This window comes from Brachyistius frenatus, unplaced genomic scaffold (genome assembly GCF_029030835.1).
Source record: "Brachyistius frenatus isolate BFR_SWC_R1_liver_20210118 unplaced genomic scaffold, ASM2903083v1 Contig_22, whole genome shotgun sequence".
Lineage (NCBI taxonomy): Eukaryota > Metazoa > Chordata > Actinopteri > Embiotocidae > Brachyistius > Brachyistius frenatus.
The window spans coordinates 5452343-5476743 of NW_027210621.1; the positions used below are offsets into that span (position 1 = coordinate 5452343).

Genomic DNA, 24401 nt, shown 5'->3' on the forward strand with positions numbered 1-24401 from the left:
GAGTTGTTGTAAACAGTTTATGTTAATGTTGGATGCCTGTGTGTCCGGTGCTCACCACATGGATCAGCTGCAAAGAGTAACCTGTTGTTCAAAGTGAGCTCATTCAACTGTAACAACTGAGGACGTGTGCGGATGATTTGTGAAAACGTTTATGTATTTGTTTGTTTTTATGTTTGGTCAAATTAAGAGCACGCTTTATGGGCCTATATGGGCTTTAAGGGAATATAAGGCTCTTTTGATTCGGAGGTCAGAGGTCAACGACAATCTGGAGGTGGTCGGTAATGAACAACACATCCAGCAGAATGCATCTGAGTCACTTTTTTTTTAATTTTTTTTTACTGATGTCTGCAATTTGTGTCGTTAAACGTAACATTTCTGAAACTGTAAGTCCGACCACGTTGGTCCAAACTAAAGTATGGCAGCGAGATGACACTTTGTACAAACAGTCAGAGTCGTCGTCAGAAGAAGAAGAAGAAGAAAACGACGACTTTGGTGATGTCATGACTCACACCTCACCAGCAGATTGACTTTCTTGGATTTTGGTGAAATAATACATCTACATGGTGGACTGCCATAAAATTTGGTACAGATAGAGATGAAGTTTAGTTTGTTGGCTTTAAAAGAAACATCTCAACAACAAGACGGATTGGCATAAAATTGCATACAGACTTTTATGTTTCCATCAGGATGGGATATATACAAGTGGGGATCAGGTTCAAAATCCTATTTCATTGACTATTTTAGTTTATGACCAGATGTAAAAAAAAAGACTTGGCTGTAGTAGTTTTGAGTAGTGTTTAGTAGTTAGTAAATGTATTAATTATGATACATTAACATATTAGCATGCTAATGCGCTCCTGCTAATAAAGAGCCTGGACAATATTACTTGCTCAACATTTTAGTTCCTTTGTGTAAATATGTATCAAAGGAAGACCAGATCTTGGAACAGATTTTCTGGTATTGTCTAGTTTTGTTCTTTTGAATTTACTTTTTTGTTTGGTAAACTTAAATTTGATTTGATGTTTTCATGCTTGGGAGGCTGCATGGTACATTTACAAGTAATTACCAGCTAATGTCTAATGTCATTGCATTTTTGTGTGCATTTAACAGGGTAGGCGCTTGTTAAAACATGTCAAAAACATCAAAGACTTACTTGATGTGATATTACTGTGTAAATGAATGAAACAGAACACTTTTACATGATTATGATTTAATGACAACAAACCATAAAACGAGCGTTTATTTCCGTCTACATGTTTAGTTGACCAGATTTCATGTTATACATATTTCGACAAGTAATTACAAAAATAGCTTAAATCTTTTACAACCAAATACACAACCAAAAAAAAAAAAAAAAACAACATTCTCACAAAGTCAAGCTAACACTGTGGTATAATATTTGCTAAAACATCAAACTCCGTTCAGACATTGAGCCGTGCGCTCGCTTCATTAAACCATCAAAATGACACTGATAGAATCTGCAAAAGAAATAAACACATGTGATAATGTTATGTGACAGATAACCCTCAGCTTCAACCATTGAAATGATTACCAATGTAGTTCAACCATTCTGCTCTCAATATAATATCTCACTCAGCATACAAATACAGTTTTTCTAAAGTTGTTGAATGATATGCAACTCATTTAAAAATATTTGTTTGACAGAACATAATTATAGATTTACTGTAATTTCATAAGTAAGTGTCTCTGTATGATGCACTGATCTTTGAAAATCTTAATAAACAAATTCAGATCACGATCATCCCATTGATACATTGCTTCGGGTGATGCGAGTAATCCAGCTTTGTAGGTGTAATTTAAAACCTGACAGGAAGTGACGGTACACATTGTCATTTTAGATCTAAACAGGAACCATCCCACCGCAGTGACGTAGCATACATCGTGACTCCTGCAACATAACACGAGCCAGTTTATTGCTCACCGAGTGGAGGTTTGTAATTACAAGGAAGGCCCCGTTACATTTGATCTGACCTGATACTGACCCCGTTTGAAAGGTTTGTTTGACGCACAAATGTTGAGCAGCCTTTATGTTGATGACCTATGAGGATAATAAACCAAAGTAACATTTAGACACCAATGAAAATATTGCAAATTAATGCCAGTTAGTCAGATAGCAATTAACCCAAATATGTATTCTGCCTTAAAATAAGATTATTACTGAATAATACTCACACTGTATCAAAAAAGTGCAACTATCAATGTAGAATATACAAATGTCCTCTAACAAACTTCAATATCCGATGAATGTAAATGTTTTTCTGTCCACACTGATCCTATGTAATCTCAATCCTGGAAACAGGTATCCAAGTATTCAAAATATAGTGAATGGTATATACTGTATATACAAGCCAAGTACAACTGCTTATTTCTTATGTTTTACAATCTTTTAAAACGTATGCATCTGCGCATGCGTGTGTTTGGATATGTACGTCAAATAGAACTTTAAACAAGTAAATAAAAGGAATTAAGCACCAAGAAGTTATTCCATCTGAGAGACAACTGTATTACAAAGACTGCAAGACACCAGTAAAGGTCACCTGATATCAAAGTAGACAGGTTTTCTGTTGTGATAACTGAAAGAAGGCACACACAAAAAAAATGTAACAGCTATAAACTGCTGTGCTAATGTGTACTGCTGAATAAAAACTGAGTAATTACTCCAAAGGAACAACTGTTGTGTTTATATTTGATTTCCATTTTATATTTACGTATGTTAGTCCTTCAGTCCATGACTAATATTGATTCAAAAATATCAAATAAAGAACACACATTTCAAGACAGCAGCAAAAACGTAATACTGTTCTCCACAGAAACTGGCAGCAGTAATTAAACATATCGTCTTCTGCGATTAATGATCAGACAAAATTCATCAGTTACTGGCAATCAACTGATTTATCATGAATAACGTAAAATGTTCCTTTAAATCTGGCCTTGAACCTTCACTATCTATTTATTCCAAAATCATGGCAATGCACAGGAATGCAAAATGTAACTGGAGAAAAAAAGGTAAGAATATACCAAAACAAAACAACACGCCAAGTCACTGCTGGCGTGAGTCATAAAAAAGGTAGACTTACTGACACTTCTGAGTGGCATGATTAAATGGGAAGACTGCTTACTGCAAATCAAAATCAATGTACAGTTGTCTGCGGCTGAACAGCACTGTGTCTGGTTATGATCATGCATTAATTAGTGAAAACCTTTACAAAAGACTCGAGACTTCAATGGATCTGCACCGTAAATTCTTCCTTATGTGCCAGAGACGTCAGTGACTCCCAAATAACTTCAACGGGTTATTGCGCAACATCATCAGCAACATGATTGTGTCTTTCCCTCCGAGGTGAATGTGGACATGCAGTGTTCTGTCGTCCCCTCCTGGAGAGTTTCCATAACGGAGGATCTGAGTGTTCAGTGCGACACACAGGCATTAACATGGCGTGCTCTGCTTCATGAAGGCCACTCCGCCCCTCGTGCTTTCTGTCTATGTGTCCTCTCTCCACCAGGAGCTTCACCCTTTCAGGGCTGAGAGAGACGCTTGCGTTTGAGCTTCTGCCTCGCCATTTCCTCCTTTTAGAAAACAGAGAGGACAAGAGAGTACTGACAACACACTCCTCCACCTGCCGAGGAATACGTCCATCCATCCGTGAGACTGGGCGAGTGCACACACCGTCATTCCCAAACTCCGTTCATGGTTACAATCAGGCAACAATCAGTCTTTGTTAGTATGGCACTCTTCTACTCCGACACTGGTATCTGGACTGTCCTTCAAAGTCCCAGAGGCAGTTCACCTCCATCTCTTCAAAAAGCATTCACAACAACAACACTGGATGTGGAGTTTAAAAAAGTTTCCAAAATAGAGTAAGACTCCCCGTTCTCAAATTCTCAATATATTATATCATAGGATTTATCAAAAAAAGAAAGGAAAAGAGGGAGTGGGTTGTTGGCGAAGTATTCAGTTGCAATATATACCATATCAATATGTACAGATTCCATGCTGCTGGTTAGTCATCACTGCAAAAGAAGAGGGAAGGACTGATTAGTTTTTAACCACTGTATTAAAATCAATAATTAACTACGGATTATTCATGCTTTACAATTATAAGTTCACACACACACACACACACACTGTAATATACTTACAAAATGCTCCTGTGTCAAATCAGAGCCAATACATTTAGATTTAATTATCCCAATGTATTCTCTGTTAGCTATTCCCTGACTGTACCTTCTGCTCTCTTAAAGTCAATGGCAGATCATTTTATTAGTTAACAAAATGCTTTTTTAAAATATAATAAGAATATGCTGGAGGTCGTGACACTCACCTTGTGCCAGCAGCCTGGTATGGGTAGCCCGTCGTGTCCCTGCAGGGTAGGAAGAGCAGTGGAAAGTTAACAAGAATGAAATTGTCAAGTGCTTTTCTACACAATCTGCATGCAGCTGACGTTATAATCAGTGACTGCTGGTGACAGAGATGCTGGTGTGCCTTCCTTGTCAGAAGAGTGGTGTCAATCTTCTCATGTCACTCTCGGGCCAAAAGCCAAATAAGAGTATCTGCCACAATGTCAGCAGTATGTGTTCATCTATTTGTGCACGGTTCTGTTTTGTGAATGCAGAAACATCTGGATTTCTTGAGCTCACCTGCTTTTTTTCATCTTTTCTTTTCTTTTTTTAGAATAATGTTATGTTATTGGAGCTGTTATTTTCTGTCTCTTTCACAATTTCAGAACATGTTTGATCTTTGGCGTAATTATCAGGAATAGACAGCAAGTTAATGCTGAATACATTTCCTGTTTACTATCTGTGAATGCCTCTTTTTACCGTAAATACTAAAGTAAACCGATATCAAGTTTGGTGATTGACAGCACATGCAAATCAGAGTTTGACAGACAAAAAAAAGACAGTAGACGCATAATGAGTGATGAGAGAGAAAAGGAGGAAGGAAGCAAAGATACTGTACCACAGGACATGGGGCCTCGGGGCCAGAAGGAGGAAGAGGAGGAGATTGAGGGGAAGGAAGCCCTTCCTTCACAGATAGATCTTTAGTCTCATCACAACCCTGTCAGCAAGAGCCAGTTACATATTCACAGCATGGAGGAGGAAAAAAGCAGAGAAAATGACAGAAACAAATGTCTTCAAAGTAGAAGGTGTAAGGAAAGTGGCAGAAAGTAAAGCAGTTTAAAAGGGCAGTATTACATAACGTGTGTGTGTGTGTGTGTGTGTGTGTGTGTGTGTGTGTGTGTGTGTGTGTGTGTGTGTGTGTGTGTGTGTGTGTGTGTGTGTGTGTGTGTGTGTGTGTGTGTGTGTGTGTGTGTGTGTGTGTGTGTGTGTGTGTGTGTGGAGGTGACATACCACAGGACAGGGCTGGTCCAGACCTGGGGGACCTTGTTCTCCCTTCTGCCCCTTCAGTCCTCTCTTCCCTACTGTTCCCCTGTCACCCTGCACAGGAAGACGGACACAGTTAGACACACACATTTATAAACCTGTTTAAGTACTGAAAGTGGCAGAATTACAAAACGGATATATTACTGCGTAAAGGCCAGCGAAAACCATTCCTGTTATTAAGGATCACTCCATGTCTGAAGTGTTAGTGTTGCTATTAAATGAGTATTATTACATATATATGCATGACAGACAGATGCAGGCATCTGGTTGAAATTGTAATTCTCATGTAATGAAGATAAGATAATATTTGTTCTGGACGAACCTTGTCTCCTCTTTCCCCCCGGTCACCTTTTTCTCCCATCATACCTGGAAAACCCTGCAGACAGAAGCACAAACAGGTCAGAAGAAAGCTTACTATAGCTTGGAATTTGCTTAAATTCTAAATTGTGTAAATGAAAATGTCAACATATAAATTCTCAGTAAGAAACTCACATCGAGTCCGGGCTCCCCTGATCTTCCCTATAAACACATTCACAAGTAGAGTTTTATTTTATTTATAAAAAAAACCAACAGATTTAATAAAAACATTTACGAAGGTCATCGTGTTCTTACTTTTTCTCCCTTGGCACCTGGCAGACCCACCAACCCTGCAGACCCAGATGGACCCTGGTGGCCATCAAATCCCTGCAGGTAACATCATCACTGTATCACATCCAGTTCTTGAGCAGTTTCAAACATGAACTATTCAGTGATAAATTGTAATGATAATAAAATGGCCCAGTTGTCACTCACTCTGGGTCCAGGAGCACCAGCTTCCCCCTTCTCTCCCCTCATCCCGACTCCCGGCTCACCCTGCATCATAACACAGGAGCACTGAGTACCAAACAACACGTCATAAAACCTCCGTCACACAACAGGTACTTGGCCGTGCAGTCTTACCTTAGGACCAGGCATGCCATGCAGCCCCTGAAACACATTGTGTGCAGTAAGTGTGTGACAGCGACAAGTGCAAACCACAAACTTGAAGAGTTTCTACCCGGATTGGCATACTGATACAAGCACTCACCATAGATCCAGGGGACCCGGGTACTCCTGGTGGGCCAGCTGGGCCCGGCTGGGAGATCATCTGAATCTGACAGCCATTGAAATTATGAGAGTCAGATGAGGGCAGGAAATATGTAATTTAAGTCATGACCAAAGATTGTTGAGCATACTTTATATCACCATTTTCACCTTGGTTCAAGCTGTGTAAACTTATTTCTACTGTTCAATTCCACGAAAAAAAAAAAATACATGAGAAAACTCTTAAAACTTAAGTGTAATCAGTGGGAACTAATGGCTGTCTGAAGGATATAAAAGCTGTGAAATAAATGGACTTAAAAAGGCACATTAACTTTAAATTGACTGCACGTGTCTGCACTAATCTATGATGAATTTAAGTGAGTTCAAGTATGTGTTCCACTAACCAGGTTGTCATCCAGTCTGCAGTCACCTTTTTCCCCTTTCTGTCCATCCATACCCTGACGCACAAACAGCAACGTCAACGTTCAGCTGGCTTTGAACTTTTACTGTTTGTAACATCAGAGAAACATGTTTACTGTCACGACTTACAGCAGGCCCAGAGAGACCCATCTCTCCCTTCTCTCCTCTTTCTCCAGAATGTCCTCTCTCACCCAAGTCACCTCTGGATCCCTGAAGGTGAAGAACCAAGAACAAATCTCACAAAGAGCATAAAAAGAAGTGGTGAAAAAGAAAGCAACATATCTTTCCTTAAAAATAAAAAGTGTGAAATAAAAGGCATTCAAACAGGCCGTGAGTAATTTCTGTCTGTAACATTACCTTCTGCCCATCAACTCCTGCTGGGCCAGGCAAACCAAGCTCACCCTAACACACAACGAACAGAGGAAACATTTACTTACTGGACATTTCATTGTACAAAATGGGATTAAGCATCTTCTGTTTTTTTTAATCAATGAACACTATCAGCCAAAAGCAATACTGTACATTGGTAGTTAGACAGAAGAGTTCAAAAATGCCTCACCTTTTCCCCTGGAGGGCCGGGGTGTCCTGGTGGTCCAGGCGGGCCCTGGAGAAAATAAGACAGAAAGACAGAAGTGGGTATAGCAAAAATGGGGACATGCTGTAATGAGATCGAAGAGATACCTCCGGAGGGAGACGTAAAATGCATGCACTCAAAAGGGGCGGATAACATAAAATATTTGAAAAAAATGGGAAAAGAAACACGGATTCAAGGGAAAACTAACAGCGACAGCATGTAGAAGGCAAGCTGATACTCCCAAAAAAGTTTATATAGATATGCGGCCCTTTTGAGCCATGGGATAAACCATGGACCAGGAGGGATGGTATCTATAATAAACTAAGCTTTTACAACATATGGCTTTACAAACTACTAAAAAAAAAAAATGTCTGAAAGTGTTGTGAAGCCTCACGGCATGAGTCAGTGTGTCATGGTCTAGAAAAGTACCTTGTCATGGTGTGTAATCAACATATAGGTGCAGATTGCTGAACGGGCCTGAATACAGTGGGTACGGAAAGTATTCAGACCCCTTTAAATTTTTCACTCTTTGTTTCATTGCAGCCATTTGCTAAAATCAAAAAAGTTCATTTTATTTCTCATTAATAACACCTCAGCACTTAGCAACTCAGCACCCCATCTTGACAGAAAAAAACAGAAATGTAGAAATTTGTGCACATTTATTAAAAAAGAAAAACTGAAATATCACATGGTCATAAGTATTCAGACCCTTTGCTGTGACACTCATATTTAACTCACATGCTGTCCATTTCTTCTGATCCTCCTTGAGATGGTTCTACTCCTTCATTTGAGTCCAACTGTGTTTAATTAAACTGATTGGACTTGATTAGGAAAGGCACACACCTATCTATATAAGACCTTACAGCTCACAGTGCATGTCAGAGCAAATGAGAATCATGAGGTCGAAGGAACTGTCCAAGGAGCTCAGAGACAGAGTTGTGGCAAGGCACAGATCTGGCCAAGGTTACAAAATAATTTCTGCAGCACTCAACGTTCCTAAGAGCACAGTGGCCTCCATAATCCTTAAATGGAAGAAGTTTGGGATGACCAGAACTCTTCCTAGACCTGGCCGTCCAGCCAAACTGAGCAATCGTGGGAGAAGAGCCTTGGTGAGAGAGGTAAAGAAGAACCCAAAGATCACTGTGGCTGAGCTCCAGAGATGCAGTAGGGAGATGGGAGAAAGTTCCACAAAGTCAACTATCACTGCAGCCCTCCACCAGTCGGGGCTTTATGGCAGAGTGGCCCGACGGAAGCCTCTCCTCAGTGCAAGACATGAAAGCCCGCATAGAGTTTGCTAAAAAAAAAACACATGAAGGACTCCCAGACTATGAGAAATAAGATTCCCTGGTCTGATGAGACCAAGATTGAACTTGTTGGTGTTAATTCTAAGCGGTATATGTGGAGAAAACCAGGCACTGCTCATCACCTGCCCAATACAATCCCAACAGTGAAACATGGTGGTGGCAGCATCATGCTATGGGGGTGTTTTTCAGCTGCAGGGACAGGACGACTGGTTGCAATTGAAGGAAAGATGAATGCGGCCAAGTACAGAGATATCCTGAAAGAAAACCTCTTCCAGAGTGCTCTGGACCTCAGACTGGGCTCACCTTCCAACAAGACAATGACCCTAAGCACGCAGCTAAAATAACAAAGGAGCAGCTTCGGAACAACTCTGTGACCATTCTTGACTGGCCCAGCCAGAGCCCTGACCTAAACCCAATTGAGCATCTCTGGAGAGACCTGAAAATGGCTGTCCACCAAAGTTCACCATCCAACCTGATGGAACTGGAGAGGATCTGCAAGGAAGAATGGCAGAGGATCCCCAAATCCAGGTGTGAAAAGCTTGTTGCATCATTCCCAAGAAGACTCATGGCTGTACTAGCTCAAAAGGGTGCTTCTACTCAATACTGAGCAAAGGGTCTGAATACTTATGACCATGTGATATTTCAGTTTTTCTTTTTTAATAAATTTGCACAAATTTCTACATTTCAGTTTTTTTCTGTCAAGATGGGGTGCTGAGTGTACATTAATGAGAAATAAAATGAACTTTTTTGATTTTAGCAAATGGCTGCAATGAAACAAAGAGTGAAAAATTTAAAGGGGTCTGAATACTTTCCATACCCACTGTACATCTCAGCCATTACAGAAGGATGAGACCTTTGTCTGAACCACATGGCACAGACATACCAGATTAATAAGTAAGCAGGCATTCCCCTGTGGTGAAGTCTGGCTACAAAGGGAGGTGATACCAACAGGGGTACTTGTCTCAAACCAGTGAAGAAACTAACAACATCCAGTTTTGTTTTTTTCCTTTTTATGTACATGTTATGTTATACTTTGTATAAACAGGAGGGATATGATGGAAAGAAAAGATTTGTCTCTTCCTCGTGTTTGCATTTGTGGCTCTGAAAAGCCTGTCTTATTTTCAAGCGATTCCTATTGTTTTACTTTCCGCTTCTAATTGACGACTCCCCTTGTGACCTGCAGCCAACTCAGTATTACCATACAGATTCAAAAGGAATGTGGGTGATTGTCTGCTGTTTGTCACACTGTATAAAAGCTGCCCTACGGAGGAGTGACTTGGGCCTTTTTTGCTGGACACTTCTCTTTGAGGGTGCGTGTATTTGTTCCTTCTTGCAAGACTAAATGTCCGATGTGTTTGATTTTGAACCGAGCCTCTGAGTAATTTTTCCTTCGAGCCGGATCCCAACATCTCCTCCTCTCGCCGGACACAGCCTGAAACCGCACAAAAGGGAGTCTGGGACTCCTGAGGAAAGACCTCCGCCGTTTCTTTATCGAAGCAGTTTGGACATTGGAGACCAGGACTGACTGGAGAGAGGACGAGTGAACCAGTTTCTGCGGAGCTACTGGAGTTCGGCTAGTCGTCTGTAAACCTGTTAAAAAAAACATGTCGAACAACTCTGTGAAACTCTCCAAGAACCTTCTACGCATGAAGTTCATGCAGAGAGGTCTGGACGCCGAGACCAAGAAGCAGCTGGAGGAAGACGAGCAGAGAATCATCGATGATGAACACTGGTACCTGGACGTGCCGGAGCTCATAGGTAAAGAGAACCTGATCATTGAGGAGAAGAGTTTCGTGCCGTGTGAAGACTTGATTTACGGTCGCATTTCCTTCGGGGGTTTTAATCCTGAAGTTGAGAAACTGATGGCTCTGATGAATCCTAAACATAAAGAGGAGGAAGGAGAGGAAGAGGACACGCAGATGCAGATGGACGTCACAGATGAGGAGATGGCTGTGAGGTACGAGAGTTCAGTCGAAAGCTTGAGGAAAACGTTTGCAAAGAAGCGCAAGAGAGAGTCAACGGGAGGAGAAGGACTGAACCAGGACGTGATGGAGACTAACTGAAAGAGAGTGTTTGTGAAACCTCAGGACTGACAAGTAAGAGACCTGTGCACGAGCTGGAACCAGGTCATGTGGACCACTAGCTCACAAAGGGAATGGGGGTGATTGTCAACTGTCACACTGTATAAAAGCTGCCCTACGGAGGAGTGACGTGGGCCTTTTGGCTGGACACTTCTCTTTGAGGTTGTATGTATGTGTTCCTTCTTGCAAGAATAAATGTCTGATGTGTTTGATTTTGAACCAAGCCTCTGAGTAATTTTTCCAACAATCCAGTTAAACTTTATAACTCGTCTAATTTTACACTAATTTTCAATCACCACAGTGAGCTGCTGAGAGAAATGATATAAAACTACACTGAGATGTTTTTGGTACTTAAAACCACAGTAAACATCTTCTTATAGATATGAAGACTACAAATACTACAAATAAAACACAGGAAAAAAAAATATGGGACCTTTAATTAATTCACATCATTTTCAGACAATCACATGACATATTGTAGATCTTTCAAAAATCTGTGCGCCGTCCAGGAATCGAACCCTGATCACTGTTTACCACAGTGAGGTAAAAACTGAGAACCCATCATGAAGGCCTGAACACAATCAATATACAGTATTTCACAATACAGGCCTCACAGTAAACAAAGCTGTTGACTTCTTTCATTCCTCTGTCTGTTGATTACAACCAACTTGAAGCAATTTGATCTTCCAGGGATTGTAAAACAGGCTGAATGTGGTTTGTGACTCAGAAAAGTCTATCACCTGTCTGTCTTATTTGCAAACGATTCCTTTTGTTTTACTTTCCACATCTAATTGAGGACTCCCTTTGTGACCTACAACCAACCCTTCTAATTGACGACTCCCCTTTTGGCCTATAGCCAACTCAGTATTACCATACAGATTCAAAAGGAATGTGGGTGATTGTCTGCTGTTTGTAACACTGTATAAAAGCTGCCCTATGGAGGAGTGACTTGGGCCTTTTGGCTGGACACTTCTTTGAGGTTGTATGTATGTGTTCCTTCTTGCAAGAATAAATGTCTGATGTGTTTGATTTTGAACCAAGCCTCTGAGTAATTTTTCCAGCAATCCAGTTAAACTTTATAACGGTCTAATGACCAATTCTTTGGCCACTTGAGGGAGTGGAAATGAGTTGTAAGCACAACACTGACAGACTGTTAGCAAATTGTACCTTATGTACAGATCTAGAGAAACGTTAGCATCATATATTTGTGTCCACCTAGTGAATGTGTGTCCAGTGTTATAAAATCAATTCACTGTCTGTAGACTCCAGAGGAGAACACAAATTTGGTTTAGCTGATTACAGATAATCCCCATGTTTGTGTAGCTTTTGTAACTGCGCAGGTAAAACACAGTACAGTGTTTATATTTGTTATTATTGTTTTAAGCCAGCCTTGGGCTACCATACCCAAATTCACTGTGTGAATAAGTGGATCTGGGCACACTCCATCATCCTCTATTGGAGGACCTTTAATCAGTCAGGATGCTCAGAAACTACTGCCACTGCAACTACATTTAGAAAAAAGAACCCGCTCGACTTCAACATCATCGCACTTAACCACTGACACTGGTTGCTGATTTGGTCTGACAGCTCATGTTCAGCAAATGTGCTGTTTGGACTTCTGCAAGTTTGTGAGGTCACAAACTCACATGTCATATGTCCACCTTCAGCACGCCCTGTCGAACCATTTATGTGGAAGAAAACAAAGAACCGTTCCTGGGTTTGCTTCATTAAGAAAACAATCAGAAGAGAGGGTTATTGATATCAATGCACCTAAAAGAGACAGAAACAAAACATCCTGTTCTTGGTAGAGCTGCTGAGAGAAATGATATAAAACTACACTGAGATGTTTTTGGTACTTAAAACCACAGTAAACATCTTCTTATAGATATGAAGACTGCAAATTCTACAAATAAAACACAGAAAAAAAAAATATGGGACCTTTAATTAATTCACATCATTTTCAGACAATCACATGACATATTGTAGATCTTTCAAAAATCTGTGTGCCGTCCAGGAATCGAACCCGGATCACTGTTTACCACAGTGAGGTAAAAACTGGGAACCCATCATGAAGGCCTGAACACAATCAATATACAGTATTTCACAATACAGGCCTCACAGTAAACAAAGCTGTTGACTTCTTTCATTCCTCTGTCTGTTGATTACAACCAACTTGAAGCAATTTGATCTTCCAGGGATTGTAAAACAGCACTGAATGTGGTTTGTGCTACACAATAGCCTGGCATCTTGTTCCAGTCTGCTGATTGTTTTGGTGCAAGATTAGACTGTCGGAGAAGAGGAGAAACAAAACATTCTTGTAACGACAGATGAAGGATAGTAAGCACATATGCCATGTGCCATATTCATCCCATGCCGTCTGCTGGGCTGCTATGAGTGACAGCTCTCTTAAATCACGCTCCTTTATCTCAACATCCACAATATTACACTTGTTACTTCTCACTCCGAAGGGCCTCGGCCATCTTGAAGCAATAGAAGGAGAAACCATGCTGCCTCCCAGAGGTGTACAATTCCTCTTCCAGCTCCTAACTTCTTTGTTTGTACTCTATTAAAGCCATGGAAACCAACCGATGTTTACAAGCAGCTATTTGATCTGAGGTAGTCTGTCATTGGAAAGTGAAGGATACTCGTCCAAATAATTATACAAATGAGTGATAGTGACAAACAACCGATTTCAGTTTGAAACCTGATTCATTACAACATTTCACCACAGATGAAAAGTTTTCACACAAACAAGTGAATGAATCAACACACGCGTTGGGTGGCCAAAGATCATTCTGCGCTCCGTGGATATGTGGATTGATAACCTGAGCAAGAGACCCTGTGATGGCGAGAAGCTTGTGATAAGATCTCAGGTTCATGTTTTCACCGACTCCTTTGTACCCATCTCACGCTGCTGTCTGCAACGTGGCACCTCAGATCAGGTCTAAAGGGACGTGGTTCATAGTGGTTTTTAATCAAATTCACACTCGGCTGCAGAGATACCCATCTGTCAGTAGCATGTGTGTAATATATCGTGTATTGAGAGGGGGTGTGTGAGACTGTGGTGAAAATGAGGAGTTCTCCTCCAATCCATTCCAATGCGGCTCCATTGTGCATCAACTAAGTTATGTGGGACAATACAAACAAAACAAAAAAAAACCACACACCATGCTGCCCGAGTTTCAGCCACATATCTTGTGAGGCACATGGACTTAGCATGAGAACAACACTCAATACAATGTAATAAAGCCTGTTGACTTTTCTGCGTGATTAAACGTGTCTCTTTCGGCTACATGTTATCTGATAGAGCAGTACAGCTGTACTACATTTGCCTGGGCTGTGTGTTTCTATCCGAAATGAATACACAAGTGAGCCTGGTCCGACTGCTAAACCAAGGACATCCAGTGAGGCTCTTTAGATGTGGCCTCTGGAGACATCCAATACATCTGCAACCTCATGCTCTGGGTAACAGATCCAACGGCTGAAGCAGGTGGGATATGCAGTGGATACACACAAGGTATGTGCTTATGCAAGGGTGTGTATTGATGTTAGTTACTGATTACACCACCAAAAAAACAAAAAACATGCAGCCACAAACAGCAGATTACCGAGACGCTGATGGTGTTGATTGCCTGTCGAGGAGAAATGGCAACATGTTGAGTTTTGCGGTTTCAGGACGAGATAACCCAGACCTGCTCCTCGCCACACTGCCAGCTCTGGGCTTGTTTAAGGTCAGCCTGATGATAAATATATGATGCAACCGGTCATCTGGTTTAATGTCACTCACCTGGAAAGCATCTAGGAGCTTCCCGTTGAAGTCGATGATGTCTGAGGAGCCTGTGATGCCTTTCTCACCAGGATAACCCTGAGGCAGAAACATGATTTCCATGACATATACGGAAATATCCAAAATGATTTTCAAGTGTTTAGCACAATAACAGAATGATCACAGAGGGTTAACCCTTCAGGTTACAAACATACCATGTGCCCCTGTGGTCCTTGCTCTCCTATCTCTCCTTTGTCCCCCTGTGTGAAACATGAAAGCCATTTTACGGTGAAACTCTTTCAGATATTAGACTTTTAGCAGCCTATATAGCATACCAATTTTCTGATTAGGAAAAGCCCCTGTGATTAATGATCAGATTTGTTTCTCACCTTTAACCCTGGGAGTCCATCCATGCCTCGCTCTCCTTTTTCTCCTGAACCTGGCTCGCCCTGTTTCAACAAACAGTAAACATTCATGGTCACTGCATGAGAGGAAAATCATCAGTATCAGAGACAGGAGAGTGAAGCTCAGCTGTACCTTTTCCCCTGGAGGCCCCTGTGGTCCTTGATAGCCAGGCTCCCCATTGTTACCCTGCCACGTCATAACAGTCAATAAATGTAAAGAGAGCGACTGGCGGTACATGCAGTGTTTGATGGAAACGAGAAGTGAGTCAATTAAGTGGAGTCAAGATCAATAATTTATTAACATCTTACCGGCTTCCCAGGCATTCCGTGTTGCCCCTGAGGCAGAAATATATTTGGTTATTAGAATTATTCAGAGAAAAACGAATTATCACTACAGACTCATAATACTTAATACATAAAAGCCATATTCTCACTTCTGAAAAGGTATCTTTTAACAGGTACCTTATATCTCCATTGTAAGGAATGTTTTTCCATTTTATTTGTATTATTTTATTGGCTTGATTTTATTTGTTTGAAATATTTTAACTCTGGTTCTTCCATGTGAAGCACTGTGTAACTTTGTTTTGAAAAGTGCTTTATATATAAAGTGTATTATGTTATTATTATTATATTAATTGAGCTGTAAAAAAATGGATGTGAAATACACTCACCTCAACGCCATCATGACCAGGAAAACCCTGAAGAGGACAGAGAAGATAGTTAGTGATGCACTCAACTTGAGGTAGATTTACTTGACTTGAACCACTTTGGCCACTAGAGGTCGACGTTGAATAAGGCATACAAGGCAGCTGAGCTGGAGTACTTACAGATGGGCAAGAATTAAAGGAAAAACTTGAATAAATAAGTCAAGAATAATAAATACAGATGCTTCCATAGAGTCCATAACTGTTTAAGGTTAATGGTTTAAGGAGTATAAAAAAAAAATTATACGTGAATTTTATACTATAGATTTTCCAGTCAATATTTCTCAACCCAGCTGAGCAAACTACCAGTGATTTTGAGCAACACATTGGTCGGCAATGTTTATCATGAAATCACCAGTAAAGGCCTATCGTTTGGTGCATCCCCACAAAGGGTTGACTTGGAGAATCTATGGTGCATCTTATGAAGACTCTTTGAGTTTGTTGTTTACTTAAATTTGCCCTCCAATTCACCCCAAAGAAGCTCTTTTAGCTGCTGACATGAATATGACGCCCTGACCTGGAGTATGTGTACGGTGAGCAATAAGCTGCAGCTCCATCGAACACAAACATGTTGGAGTATTTTATATCTATTCTCTTCTGGCATCCTGTCCACCAGTGATTTGGCTTATTTAGGTAAACAAGAGCTATCGCGGCTGTTTGTGGGAGCCAGGTGGACGTGTGCCTGGAGCAGCTAAACATCTGCTATGAAGTCATCCATGGCAGAGACAGCTTAGTGGGATCTTGTGCAAGAGCTCTCCATCTATTGCTCTCACAGACACACTCTGCTATCAGGTAGTTATGTTTCCTTGATTACTCAGTGCACTCAATGCACGATATAAGTTGGAGGTTATTACCCTTCTGCTCTGTTCTCATCTGTTACGATTATGTTCAGAAGCTATTTAGATGTTTCCCAGCTGGTTTTCTTCCTCTTGCGCGCTGCCTGAACATACAAACTGTCATCCTGATCCCCTCCACTGCTATGGGCTCCCTCTTTTATTTCCATCCTCCAGCAGCCTTTTAACTTCATTTCTCACCCCTCTTGCCTGCTCCTCATCTTTTGATCTTTCCTCCTCGGCAGCGGGATACAAATCACTGTTGCAAATAATTTCTAGCTTTTCTTTTATCCCGAGTGCAGAGAGGGGATGGATGAAGAGCAGTTCAGATGTCAGATACATTTCCAATTATAAACGACACTAAATTTACTTAAAAGGATTTCTTAAGCTTAATTTATTGAATTAAAGCAAATACCTATTACATTATTTACTCTCACATCTTTTAAAGCAGTTTAATGTCATCAGAAATGAACTAGCTACAGCTTTGTTAAGAGCTGTCAGTCATTTCCTTCTTTCTACATCACACATGTTAATGTCAACGGTTCGAGGACACTCGTGCTGGTGGGCTCGCTCACTTTCTCCCACTCAGCGCACTCTCAGACATCTGCCCACAACATAGAGCAGCCTTGTGCGCCACTCTGCTTTGTTTTGCCGTTTTGGGTTTTGCAACGCCTTTAATCAACTTGAAGAGTAGATTTGCAATCGACTAGGTTACAAAACGGGGCCCTTTTCTTCGTCCTGTCTGTTCTTTGTCATCTTCTGAGCCGTGCTGAATCTCTGCTGTTGGTTCAGCATAACTCCTCAACTCACCCACATTGAAACCAGCATTTTTCACATGAATCTCATGCTGTCCGGTGCCAGTTGAGGGTAACAAAGCATCTATTCCTTCACTTAGATAAACAATAATGACCTCAATAGCCTCTGTCTCTCTCTTCAATTCAATAATCACAGCTTTAAGCTGCCACTTCATATAACCTAAACTCTGAGAAGCTGAAAGTTAATTTTGACAAACCAAAACTGCCTCAGGCGAGGAGCACACTATTGTTCGGTGAGACCGGCAAACTGCCCATGAACCCGCCTCAGTGCCATATCTGTTTCAGTGTGCACAGCTACACAGTTGTGGTAGGCGGGTGGGAGAATGGGGGTATGTTGGAGAACTTGTGGCTGCTGACTTACACAAAACAGATGAGGCCAGGAGTACAGTTGCTATTCTGGGAGGATTTTTTTTTAGGTAAGCCACAGCTCACTGAAACCCGGAAGAATGAAAACATGGGTTCCCCTCAGATTTACTGCGTAGCACCCGACCCCATTAATACATGTGTATAGATGCTAATTCTTTAACATTTCATACATACACACCACAGAGAAACACAATCTGCAATTTGTCACACTCTTGTGGTCAAGTCAGGAAGCCCCTGATGACTGAGGTGTTTTGACTGACTGCATTCTTTGGTGTAACATTAGTTTGTAGGTGAGGGTAATGAGGAGAGTGATGGAGGAGGCGGAGAACAACAGCATGGAAAGAGTGTGTGTTTGTGTATGGGGGCATTGTTCTGTGTCGTCAGTTTGCATTTGGCACTTTAACGTATGAGGAGATGCTCTTACAGGCTCTCCAGCAGGGCCACGAGGCCCGTCCTTGCCAGTGTTCCCAGGGGGGCCGCGAGGACCGGGGGGACCTGGAGGGCCGGGAGGACCAGCGGGTCCAGCCTGGCCCTGATCACCCTGATGAAAAAAATTAAAAAATAAAGAGGAATGAGAGAAAGAAATACAAGAAAAATTATGTTTTTTTTTCATTTATCTATGCAAAAGCAAAACATTTTTAACAGCTACGCTGAGCGTGTCTATATCTGTACAGGTGAAGAAGCTGCTGATGGGCTTTGTAGTAGGTTAAAAAAATCTTGTGGATTGTTTGAATTTCCTGAACCAGCCAGAATGATCATATTAAGTCAACAAATATAATATGACTGCACTGTGATTTAGCAAATATTCAATAAATACACCTTCTACCAGCATTAACCGATCTGTTTGTGCAGTTGTTGGCAGCAGAAACAGGCACAGACACATTATCAGCCTATAAAAGGTTATGTATCAAAATTCATAGAAACCAGTCATTTGTTTAGCATTCATTTGGAGTTGTCTTTCTGCCCACCTGATGAATATAAATCCATAACAAACCCACCACTAACTCCTGAAAAAACTCTCTCTTTATCTGCTAAATGCTTCACTATGTTTAGCAGCCGGTCTGTCTGCATTTCAGTGCTTGACATTTGTTTTTTTTATTCTGCTGAAAGAACTGCGTGACACGACGCTGATGAGAGCAATGAAATGGATTCAAACTATAAATTTGGTAAGATCAAAACAGTGAACTAAAAGACACTACAAATATCTGTGGAGCTGAGGGGAATAATGGTGATAATTATCTGTGGCTTTGTGCCACAGATTTCAAAAACACATTACTTAAAAGCAGCTTAAAAAACGTTCAGTAGAACCACCCCCTCCCCCCCCCAAAAAAAATCCCCAAATCTTTGTTAACTTTTCCATCAATAGCATGCAGCTTGTTAGCGTAATTAAAATAGTACCAGTCTCCTGCTCTTATGATAGATGGGTACTTAGTGTAAGTGGCAACATGGGGAAACAGGCCAATAGCAGCAGTCTTCATCCAGTGAGTCAGACTGATGTTTAGCAGCAAAGTGAAACACACCCATGCTGACAAATGACTCTCACACATGAGAAACTGTTCAGTGAAAACAACCTCATTAGTTAAATGAGGAGCTTCTTTCCCGTTTGGCATAAAAAAAATTGCGAATCACTGGATTTATATATTTGATCTGAAGTACATCGCCCTCATACTTATGTCAAAAAGAAACCAATAGTCTCCTAAAAGTTCGCCACTGAAGGCAAAATACAACTAGTTCTGTCTCTGCAGGCTCATGGTGACACCTCCTCTGCAGCCTCTCTTCTCTACGGACATGTGGTGCATTATGGTTCACTTTGTTGAGGTGGGCAATGCCTCATGAAAATCCTGTTACCAAATACTTATAGCAGACCAAAAGTTAATTTCCTTGCACTGATGGTTATTATGTCTCTATAAAGGTCAGGCTCGAAATAAACTGTCACCAACAAACAAAGCGTTTCTGTTCTCCTTGCGAGTGAGAAGTAAGAGTGATGAGAAACACATATTTCTGTCAGCCTTTTCAAGATATTTTCCACATTTTTTTTGGATGCTTTAAAACTTTAAATATGAACAATTTCACTCAATTAGTCATGGTAATTAAATTAGACAACACCGCAAACACAGAAAATCTGAAAAACACCAACAAACATGAAGACAATTAAATGCAACGTGACTTGGAAAAAGTGAAAAAGAGAGAAAGAAGGGAGATGATGATCAGAGCATGCATAAGATAAGAGAGACTGGTTAAAGTGTTAAAAGAGCACACATGCCTCGTAGTTGCGGGTCTACCTTCAGAAAACGTCTCTGAAAGCTGCCGGACTGATCTCCTGAGAGAAAGCCATGGTCATATCGGGGGAAGACCATCTAAGACGCAAGAGAAAGAGAGAGGGAAGTGGCGAGGGAAAACCAGAGGAGAGGACATTGAAAAGAGAGGGAGAGGAGAAAGAGACACACGAGTCTGAAATCAGAAATCCACTGTTAACGGACAGTCCAGAAGGGAAGAAGACGGCGGCTGCAGGAAAAACAGAGATGAGAGTAGCAGGTGAAGCCAAAAGAAAAAGCTCAAAAGAGGGTGTGTTGCTCGACTTTCTGCAGGGACAGTGACAGATCAGCAGCCTGACAGACGGCGGAGACTGCTGGGAGGATGAAGGACCAGTTCTCTGGGAGGGACAAACCTTGACAGTGAGAATCTGATTACTGTGCAGACCAGCATATGTGTTGTAGTTAGGAGGACCCTGAAGAGGGGAGTGACAAAGGAAAAAGTGAAAAATCTATCAAAACTGTAGTAGCACAGTCAAAACTGCAAAAAGATTTCCTTTTGCCTTTACAACTCCTACACATTTATTGTACATCTATGTGTCATCTGCAAATAGTGAGACTTCATAAAACCCACAAGTAAGGCCTAGAAACTGACCCCTTTGACCTTTCAAAAAATGATATCTCTGTCCAACACATTCAATTGTGTGTGTATTACATTTACTGCCTCCCTATCCTTCCATTCGCAACCAAACCAAACAGAGGTGGCTTGGCTCTTTCCAGTCAACAGACACTAGATGTGTTGATTGTCTTTCAAGCTGAAAGGAGCAGAGTTTGTCTGCCGCCAGAGAGCTCAGAGCACTGTGCGGCTTCTCTGGTTGAGATCCCTCAAAAACACATGGAAAGGAGGGAAGATCTAAGAAGAGGAGGAGAAACAGCAGGGGGACAGTAGAGAGAGAAAGAATGAGAGCTGCTAGTCAGCCAGAGAGATTTTTGCTAACAGGCTGCGGTGAGTGCTGGATAGCTGAGGTTTTTTCTGACACCGCAGACCCCTCCTCCTCCTCTTTGCCTATACATCCCTCTCTACCCACTGTCATATTCACTCATTCACACCGTTCCACCATGAAGACCACATACACATATGTTCCTTAAATGTACCATAAGAGAAGAGGCAGTTTCACAGTGGGCTTCCCCTTCACCTCGTTTGTCTGATACTCAGACAAATAGCCATTCAGCCTCAGAGCATTGTCTTACCATGTCTGTTTTGTTTCTCTGGGCGAGGCGCAGGGAGGTTTTGGCTGGGAATGAGACCCCCATCATGCCTTGTCTTTTCATGCAGTGACAACGTCCTGTGTGGATTTCACAGTATGGAAAAATGGCTCCCAGCTTTATTCCTTTCGATAAAAGTAGGCTTGGGGGGAACGATGCAATGCCATACATGACCTTTTGTCACATGATCCCAGTGGTTCTGTGACATCTGATTTTGTTTTAATACCCTGTGTTATCCTGTGTTTGTGATCCGTCCTGTGACCAGATTCAGCCTGACAAAGGCACTTAAAAATGATGGATTGACAGGAAGTCACAGGTTGACAGAGATTTATGGCCGCTTCCTGTTTGCACATGTATTCTCTCGTCCTTGCGTAAAGTTCAGGGGTGAAACAGCGAACAACGTTGAAATCAGGGAAAGGTGATAACTGAGCTTGTGTAATAATAATGTAACTTTTATCAGCTCAGCCTTAGAGGACCTCAAGGAGCATTGATTCATAGCTGTTTGAAAAAACACCATTGGGAAGGCAATCGTTTTTCATTTGCTGACCTATCTAGTCATATCTAGGAAAATGTATCTTAGCCCAAACCTCATTCACAAGTACAGTAGCTTTAGGAGCTGCAGGGTTTGTTTTGAACCAAGCCTGCGTCTCTAAGCGATGCTCTGAGGTTTTTGGGGCTGCAGTCGTATCCAAGGACATCAAAGCTGCAGAGGCCTCGGCCAAGTGCCACATTTACCATTTTGGAACAACTATGTAATGGAGAACGCCAAAAAGATTTAATTCTTGTACAAACTATTACCTCAAAATCTGAAAGGATAGGCATGGAAATCAAATGGCTTGCGCCTTGATAGGAATCAGGAATTTCTGTAATGCTTCTGAGCCGCATCATAAATATTGTTCCATTGGGCAGCCATGTCAAATTTACACTCCATTTGTGCGCTGCTATAAAACAATAGCTTCTCAGTTTCATTCCAATACTCTTACACACTCTGTTATCCCATTATTGTCAGGCTCCAGATCTTAGAGGACGTTTGATTACACATCTGGTCTATAATTATTAGTCCATATCATGTTATTTGCTAAAATATGTTTGTAATATTCAAGGCAAGAAGAAAGTTGCTACAAAAAGCCTGTCAAAAGACACATTTGTAGTTTTTATAAGTATTTAATGTGTGAACTTTTTTTTTAAAAGTTAATGAGTTTTGGAACGCACAAGACAGGTCACTGCAAAATGGCAATAACAATTTTTGTCAGATATTATTTAGATGGAAAATAATTGAGGGTAATTCAATAATAATTAAGATAATCAAATGGGTTAATGAATAACTCTGGAGAGTGTTAGTCTTTAGAAGTCAATAGTTATTAAATAAACAATGACCAGTTTTGTTGGTCTGCATCAACTGCAGTACTCATAAGCTGCTGCTGGTCATGTGACTTATCTAATTATATAATAAATAAACAGTATGTACTAAGTGTTTAATTTTTTTCACACTTTGCATCTGCATGTCAAACTTATAAAAGCACTACAGATAATACCAGTTTATGATTAAATGCCAAATAATTATCAAAGTTGTAATTATTAAGACCCAACTTCTTACACATATATTGACTATGTTATGACTCTTTACTGAATAATCTAACTGAATAATTAACCTTAGTTTTTTATTTTTTATTTTTTTATTTTATTAAACAATGAGTTTTGATGGTGAGGTCTAATACAATTCTAAAAAAGTATACTTTATAAGTTGACATGCCCAAAATGTTTAAGAAACACGATAAAATTGTTACAGATTTATTGTTTGTTGAATGGCATATTTTTTAAATCAACTAATCATTCATTTCCTTTTCACGTTTCTACAAGTGAAAGGAAGAGAAGGAAGAAAACGTGCAGAGAAAAACAAAGAAATAACAGGGTTTGGATGTTTAAATTTAAATTGCAGAAGTCCATCCGAACTTTTATTTGCAGGTGAAAAAGTAAGCTGACCTGATATTCTCTTCTAAACACAATAAAACTAGAAAAAAAAAAAAACATGCAGGATTAATGGGGTACGTGACTCCTTCAAAGAACCTGAACCCTCCAGCATGTAAAGCACAGGGGGCTTATTTTCAAACCACACTGAGTGAAATAGGAGATAATTACATAGATCTCATGGAGGGTGGAATGATATCACATAAAAAGACAGCACTGACAACACGGACCAGATGCAGAGTGAAGTTTCCCTTTAACGCTACAAAAAACATAGTTTGGGTGAGACTAGATGGCAGCTTTGGCCCACTGCCCCAACCATTGAGTTTTGATGGTGAGGTCTAAGTATTTCCATCGTTCTTTAATAACATAATTTCTCATCTCTGGCTTTGGAGATGTGGGCAACTTGAACCTCATCACAGGAGCGAGACCGTGTTGTTGGCACAGTTGCTGGGGAAACCGCACAGGATAAATACTCTTTTCTCTCGGATTATTGAAAGACTTTGGACGGACCAAAACTTGTGATTGATGTGATTTTCACGTTTTTCTCCTTGTATGTCCCCTTTGTTACCCCAGTATGATAACAAGGAAGTGATGAGTTCTGGTCAAAAAATATAAAATATATATTCTGTCTTCTTGGACCTTGGTTTACAATGTGATGGTCCGTTACTCTTTCTGGTCTGTGTTTAAACCATAGCCCTTTTTCTTTCTCTGTGAAATCCTCCTCTGGCAGTCCTAAGACATTTTTAAATTCAGGTGCACTGATACGTTTAAGACACATGTCGTAGTTTTTAAATAGAAGGGCAGTTTTATTTGTATGTTTTTGGTTGCTATAGAAGTAAAATTATATGATGAATTTAGCCCCTGTCAGACAATCAGTATGGCTTTCCTGTCTGCACACATGAAGCTACAGCCAGCTGATGGTTAGGTTAGCATAAAGAATGGGAACTGGAGAAGCAGCAAACTTACTGTAGCTCTTTCTGAAGGTAATAAAATCCACCTAACAGAACCGCTGAAGCGTACACACATTACATATTGTTTGTTTTATCCAAACAAAAAACAAAATGTAAAAATGACAAGTTGTGGTTTCAAGGGGGATTCCGTGTCGGACAATTTCTTGACCGAGTGTTTTAAAATTTCTCAGAAGTCTTGTCATCACAGAGGAAACAGGTAGAGTTTCTTTTAT

General features: G+C 40.7%; 1 protein-coding gene and 1 pseudogene across 1 annotated transcript in view; one reads left to right on the forward strand and one right to left on the reverse strand.

The window, feature by feature from the left end:
- Positions 1–1193: 1193 nt before the first annotated feature.
- LOC138620138 (collagen alpha-1(XXIII) chain-like) overlaps positions 1194–24401 on the reverse strand; it is a 130642-nt gene continuing 107434 nt past the window's right edge. The window contains exons 10-32 of the mRNA XM_069697108.1: positions 20015–20089; positions 18157–18273; positions 15686–15712; positions 15324–15350; positions 15148–15201; positions 15000–15059; positions 14826–14870; positions 14632–14709; positions 14453–14476; positions 7445–7489; positions 7243–7287; positions 7015–7095; positions 6870–6923; positions 6470–6535; positions 6343–6369; positions 6196–6255; positions 6016–6087; positions 5896–5922; positions 5726–5779; positions 5371–5457; positions 4979–5077; positions 4344–4382; positions 1194–3588 (exon numbers count right to left, since the gene is read on the reverse strand). Of these exons, the coding sequence (XP_069553209.1) occupies positions 3538–3588; positions 4344–4382; positions 4979–5077; positions 5371–5457; positions 5726–5779; positions 5896–5922; positions 6016–6087; positions 6196–6255; positions 6343–6369; positions 6470–6535; positions 6870–6923; positions 7015–7095; positions 7243–7287; positions 7445–7489; positions 14453–14476; positions 14632–14709; positions 14826–14870; positions 15000–15059; positions 15148–15201; positions 15324–15350; positions 15686–15712; positions 18157–18273; positions 20015–20089 (1314 nt within the window). The 3' untranslated portion in view covers positions 1194–3537. The remainder of the gene's footprint in view (positions 3589–4343; positions 4383–4978; positions 5078–5370; positions 5458–5725; positions 5780–5895; positions 5923–6015; positions 6088–6195; positions 6256–6342; positions 6370–6469; positions 6536–6869; positions 6924–7014; positions 7096–7242; positions 7288–7444; positions 7490–14452; positions 14477–14631; positions 14710–14825; positions 14871–14999; positions 15060–15147; positions 15202–15323; positions 15351–15685; positions 15713–18156; positions 18274–20014; positions 20090–24401) is intronic.
- Positions 10368–10894, forward strand: LOC138619925 (M-phase phosphoprotein 6 pseudogene; annotated as a pseudogene).